Source organism: Macadamia integrifolia, chromosome 6 (genome assembly GCF_013358625.1).
Source record: "Macadamia integrifolia cultivar HAES 741 chromosome 6, SCU_Mint_v3, whole genome shotgun sequence".
Taxonomy (NCBI): domain Eukaryota; kingdom Viridiplantae; phylum Streptophyta; class Magnoliopsida; order Proteales; family Proteaceae; genus Macadamia; species Macadamia integrifolia.
In genome coordinates this window covers 35540081-35546897 of record NC_056562.1, presented here as the reverse complement: position 1 = coordinate 35546897, position 6817 = coordinate 35540081, and the positions used below count along the sequence as shown (strand labels likewise).

Genomic DNA, 6817 nt, shown 5'->3' with positions numbered 1-6817 from the left:
AAAAAAAAATCTAAACTTTGATGACAGGTCTCTAAAGCTTTTATACATCACTTTTTAGTAATGACATGATGTCGATTGAACTGTCAAAAAGAGAGTTCAATGTTGGCCCAATTCTGGTTCAGTTTCGTACATTGAACCAGCCTTTTTTTTTCTCCAATCAGATTAGCCAACCCACTGTTACTGTCCACGCAGGTACAGTTCACGTGAACAGTACCTTGGGGTCCAATATTGACAGCTGGTTTGGGAAATATGCTGCCAGCACTTGTTAGGATATTAGTTTCTATTTTTATTTCTTTGTTTTATCTTGGCAAGCAAGCTTTGTAACTTAGGAAGATTTGTTTCCTTTCTTAGTTAGTTTCTATTTTCTTATTGAGCAAGTTGTCTAGTTAGTTTCCTATTTTGTTGGTCAAAGAAGTTTCTATTTTGTAACTTAGGTTAGTTTCCTTGTTATCATTAGTTGTTAGTTTCTAATTTACTCTTACTTGGTCAGCAAGTTAGAAGTTAAATTAGAAGGTTTTATTTTCAGCATTAGTTTCCTTTTTTATTATGTCTTTGTGTCTAAGCAATATAAGGCTATTTAGAGCCCATCAATTATAATGAGAAGACAGATTTGAGTTAAACAAAAAAAGATTGAAGTTTATGAAATTGAGTGTTTACTCATGACTAACATAGACATTTCCTTGAGGGGTGAGATATCCAAAATTTGAGGGGTGAGATGCCCATTCACTATGTCTTCTCCCCCATTTCAACCCCTCCATCAATTCTCTTTCTTTTCTTTATTTTTCATCTTCACTTTCTATTACTAGTTTCCTGCGACACCATCAAATCTGGATTTCTGGACAGCAAATTTCTTGGAGATTCTATTAGCTACTCAAATATCAATCCTACTGTAGGGTTGGTTCTTACCTGGAACTAGCTCCTACATTTGACATCATTTGGGTTATTATCAGTTATCACATATTATCATATATTGATGATAAGCACACATTCATAGACCAACATACACAATGGATTTTGGGTTATCCGGCAATTAAAGTGTTTATAAATAAAATGGGACCTTGTCATAAAAATAGGAAAAAGAAGGCAACTCATTGTAGATGGTCCAAAGGCCACTAGAAGAAAAGAAAATAAAACCTATAATAAGAAAATAATGTGTACCATAAATTTACCCATCCCTAGTAACAAAGTTATGCAGGATGATGATCAGAACTAATATAACATCTAAATGGGAAGAGACCTTGTATTGTGGGGCAGCAAGCTCTTGTACCATTATAACATGCCTTTATATGTCTTGGTCTTTATCAATTCAAAAATGAAAACATGAAGCAGGCCCCGGGTTGTCAATCAGCATCATGTGCAATGAACAGATTGCCAACACTCAAAAATTACTACTAAAGGGGAAGCCATCACTATTTTCTTACATGATATATCCAAATAAAAGAGCTTAACCAAACATTAAATCCATCAGAAAGTAAAGCATTACAAAGTTCTTTTTGTAAGCCAAGGTATCTTATACAATAGAAGAAGGCCCCCCAACCGTATTTTACAAGGCTGCATCAAAAACAGGTGGAGAAACACAAAAAAGGAGCTCTAGTCTTTCCTAATTTAATAGTGAAAGAACCAGAAAATTCTTTACAAAGACACAAAACCCCAATAGTCATCTCTTCTTTGCCCTAACAGCCTCCTCTAGGTTCAGCATTGTTACAGGAAAAATGATTTTTCTTCTAGAAGAAGATATAAGACCATAGAGATATAAGAACTATGGTTATCTGCAACAATGCAGAGTTTTTGTCTACCCAGAATGCTAGCAAGTATCTAATTATGGTCAACTATTCTTTTGGTATAAGGGAGGCAGTCGTGGGCTACCATTCTGAGTTGCAACATCTGTGTTAGTCTGGGTACTGTCTGAAACCACAGCTTTGCTCAACATTGTTAAATGCTTATGACCACCTTGCAGTATACTGTATACATTTTATTTTTTCCTTTTTTTCTTGGGGGTGGGGGGAGATATCCCCATTGGTCATCAATAGAAGTACCACAGCCACCTTAAGGATGGCAGGCAGAGCCTCCACCATCAAAATTTGCACAAACCTTATACTAAGTGCCATGGACCTCATTCAATGCCAGAGGATGGAGGCTTATAACATTTTTTTTTTAATTTTTTAAATTTTCCAAAAATCCAACACTAAATTTATATTTTTGAAATGTAATATTTAGGTCCCGTATTGTTAGAAATGAAGCAAAATAAAAATTCCATGGTAGAGTGAAGTAAATGAAAATGAAAAGAAAATATGTAGGCACACAGCATAGAGAAGGTAGAGGGTGAAATATTTTACTTCACTAATTCACTTCAAATTACTTCCAATCAATGGGGACTTATGACTTCGTGATTTAAATCCTTTTAAGGTTCCACTTTACATCAAGATTTTTTTTTTCCAATAGAAATCGAAGATTGGATTGCAATTTGATTCTCAAATAAAACAGGAATAGAAAAAGATCCGCAATAGCCAAATCATTAGTTATTCTTTCAAAATATTATTATTTCATGGATATTTCTGCACTTATTTCTAGTTCATAATTTAATTTTAGAAAAGAGACTATCAAGGCTAAGCCTCATGCCCCACAGCTTCCACCTCATGCATCTGATAGTCATACCACCTTACATCATACATTCACCTTTTAAATGATTGAATATAATCATATTTGTTGGGAGAAATAGATTAAGTATAGGCATATGCACAGAACATGGCATTCAGTTTTGCTTATTGTTCATGCTGTCTAATAAGCACCTTTACAAACTGGGACTCACATCCAGCTATGACTTTATGCACAGAAAGATTGAGCATTGCACATTGGCTATGTATAGCAGTAATGGAGGGTGAAAATCCAACAATCAATTCTAAGGAAGGATGTGATCAGGAATTTATTCGGCCAAGAAATAGAAAAGGAAAAAGAACAAGGTACCGAAACAAAAAATATGTACCAAGAATGCATTACTACAAATAATATATTCATGCCTCAATAATCCTGTGCATACAAGATAACAATTCATACCCTAAGGCTAATGCTCATACCCATGCTTCCATCCACTGTGGCCCTTCAGCACCATCCAGTGCACAACCAGCAATAGTGCCATCAATCAAAAGCTGTTTCAAAGCACAATCATCTAACAGCTGGCTGCTCCCCGTGTTCACAATGAATGCTCCTGCAGAAAAGAATGCTCACTTTTTACATGCAAATAGGGGGATTGCAAGAATTGTTACTTTAATATGAAAATTACCAGGTTTTATGTGCTGCAAACATTCTGCATTGATAATCTGAACAGTCTCATTTGATAGAGCACAGTGGAGTGAAATAAGGTCACTTGCTGCAAGTAAATCATTAAGTGTATCCATTCTTCTAGCAGCTGAAGGAAATGTTATGGAAGGCCTGCCTGATTTTCCTTTACCCTGTGGAAGAGAATCAGGACAGAAAATCAAAATCAATAAGTGTCTGAAAATGATTATAGATATGTAACCGTGTGATAAATAAGCACAAGTTCAATCCAGTAAGGTGGCACCATTATAGAAGTTGACTTGGGAGTTGCGACACTGCACACAAGTTTGACTTTTCATTCTACCACACTACAATTTCTGAACTGACAATGAACTTCACCCAGAAAGATTATTTACTTTCCTATTTATGTTCTTTGGAAAAAATTATAAACCTCATCAAGATCAAATGGTTTCTCAAAGATGACACCAAGGACATCAGTTTCTAGGATCTGCACTCACTGTCCTCAAAAAACAACCTACCCCAGAAAAAAAAAAAAGTGTTCCATAGTCCAACTGCCTAGCTCAGTTTTTTTTTTTTTTTTGGTAAAAATAGATTTATTTAGAAGAACGGGAAAGACGCAAGGATGCCAAACATTGATTTTGGATGCAAGGATCGGAAATGGGCCAAACTATCATGCCCGTCGTAGACAGAGCCTCCTTGCTAGAGAGTCAGCTAAACTGTTTAGCTCCCTAGGAATGAAAGGAAAAATACAAGATTCAAAAGAGGACTTCAAATGCAAAATGTCCTCTAAAATGGGCTTGATAGTCAAAGGGGCTGATGAGATTCTATGCTGCAAGAAGGCCACCACGTCTTTGTTGTCACTCTCCTGCATAATATGAGAAATATCTTCAGAAATAGCTTTCAAAAGAGCTGAGTGGATTGCCAAAGCTTCACCCACTAAAGCCTCTTGAAATTGAACAAGATTAGAGATGGAAAATTGAGGACGACCTTGATAGTCACGACAGATGAAACCTATACCTCCTTGCATTGACCCATGGTTGCATCGACCCACGGGACAGTCTTGCATCACAATTTATTTTATAGAAATTTGCAGGTAGGAGATCCCATTGATGAGGTAGAGAGAGTTGCCGGGGCTCTAACTATAGGAACCGATCGATGAGGAGGGGAGTTGAATTGATAAAACTCCCTAAAATGTTTTTCTGCAGACCAAATGACCTCCAAAGGTGACCATACTCGCTTTCCAAATAGAAAGTCATTTCGAGATAACCATAATTGCCAACAGATAAACAAACATAGGGATATCATCTCTTTGCTAGCATCCTTACCACTTGTGGAAAACACTTTCCAACCATCAATCCAGTCATGAAGGAAAACCTCATCACCTTCTAGAGTTTTGTGAGACAAACTACTACCAAGCCACACCGACCATGCAAAAGGGCAAGTCAAAAAAATATGGGAAGTAGATTCTTGGATATTGCCACATCACACACAATGGGGATCAACTGAGATATCTCTTCGCCGAAGATTTGTAGAAGAAGCAAGGCCCTCAGTATAAGCTCTCCAAATAAAAGATTTTATTTTTGGGAGAGAGTTGCAATTCCAAATTTGCTTCCAAACCCGTTCCGGAACTTGCTATCAAGGTTTAGAAGAGGAAGATGACGCTGCATGCATATCTTTGTCAGATTCTAGATTGGATGATAGGTCGTAAGCTGATTTTACCAAAAAAATCCCATTTCGAGAAGCGCCCCAAGTTTGAAAATCTTCTCGCGGGAACAAAAGAAGCTAGATTTTCAGAATCTCAGTTATTTCATTTGGGTTGAAAAGAGATACAAGGAGGTTTCATTTCCAAACCCGATTGTCATGATCAATAAGTTGAGAGAATTTTTGAAACTCACAATTTGGAGGTTGGAGAGTGTGAACTCAGAAACCTGGAAGAGAGGGAACCAATGGATGTTGCCAAATATCAATTTTATCTCCTTGACCGATACTCCAGATTAAACCCATTTTCAACACGTCATGCCCATCTAGAATGCTTCTCCATGTCCAACTCGAGTTATTTCCAATGGTAGCAGAGAGGAAATCACTATTTGGAAAATAAATAGATTTAAGAAACTTTGCCCAAAGAGCATCCGGTTCAGTCCATAAGCGCGATGCCACCTTTGACAAAAGGGCCCTATTGTGAAGAGAAGGGTCTCTAAACCCTAGACCTCCTTTCTCCTTTGAATGACATAAACGCTTCCATGAGATCCAGTGGATCTTTGGTTTTCCATTAGCTTCCCCCCAATAAAAATTTGTTGTTGCTCTATGAAGATGTTGATGATGCGAAGCAGGTAGCTTAAAGTGAGAACAAGCATAGTTTGACATTGAAAAGGCAACTGATTTGAGCATCACCTTCTTACCCGCATGAGATAAAAGGTTTGTCTTCCATCCTTCCAACTTATTTGTAATTCTCTTTGAAATGTCACTAAATAGGTCAGCTTTTGAGACTCCAACCTGAGTAGGTAATCCCAGATATTTTTTTGGACCAACCCCATAAGGAATTTTCATAATACAGGAAAACCATCTCTTCAACTTGGCAGGTGTATTCGGACTAAATGTCATAGTGGATTTTGCAAGATTTATATCTTGACTTGATGCTCGACAGTAGATATCAAGGGCATTCTTGAAAGCAAACATTTCCGATAAATGAACTTATGAAAATAATAATAAATCATCAGCAAATAATAAATGGGTTATCGGTTGAGTGCGATTTCGAACCCAAACTCCCTTAATAGAACCATTTGACTCAACTTGAGCCAAAACACTACTAAGAGCCTGAGAGCAAATAATGAAAAGGGCAAGAGAGAGCGGATCACCTTGCCTAATTCCCCTTGACAGCTCAACAGAACCTCAAGTTGCTCCATTGATTAAAAGCTTATAGTTAATTGAACAGATGTTGGCCATCGCTAAACGGACCCATTGATCACAGAAACCCAAACGAAGCAATAACTTTTCAATGAAATTCCATTCTACCCGATCGTAGGCCTTCTTCATGTCAAGCTTCATTGCAACCAACTTCTTACGTCCCTTCTTCCTTTTCCCGATGTAGTTAAACATCTCATGGGCAATAAATATATTATTTGAAATGAACCTGTTAGGAATGAAAGCAGACTGTGCAGGCGCAATAAAATTATCCAACATTGGCTTTAACCGATTGGACAAAATCTTAGTGATGATCTTCACTATCACTGCACAAAAATCTATTGGTCTAAACTGATCAGAGTACTCTGGATTTTGCACCTTTGGAATCAAGCAAATTAGAGTTGCATTGAGGGAGGCTGGAAGACAACCAGTTTGAAAAAAAATTAGAACAAGAGAGAAAAGATCATCCTTTATAGTATCCCAATACTTTTGGAAAAAAGCTGGCGGAAAACCGTTTGGACCTGGGGCCTTTAGGGGGTTCATAGAAAATAGGGCATCATGAACCTCTTCAATGGATGGCACTTTGCAAAGATGATCATTTGTTTCACTGGAGATTTTAGGTTCAACAGAGCTAAGGACT

At 37.3% G+C, this 6817-nt stretch overlaps 1 protein-coding gene across 1 annotated transcript in view; it reads right to left on the bottom strand.

Moving 5' to 3' along the window:
• LOC122082258 (C-terminal binding protein AN-like) overlaps positions 1-6817 on the bottom strand; it is a 20254-nt gene that overhangs the window by 4741 nt on the left and 8696 nt on the right. The window contains exons 2-3 of the mRNA XM_042649722.1: positions 3281-3449; positions 3072-3205 (exon numbers count right to left, since the gene is read on the bottom strand). Coding sequence (XP_042505656.1) covers positions 3072-3205; positions 3281-3449 — 303 coding nt within the window. The remainder of the gene's footprint in view (positions 1-3071; positions 3206-3280; positions 3450-6817) is intronic.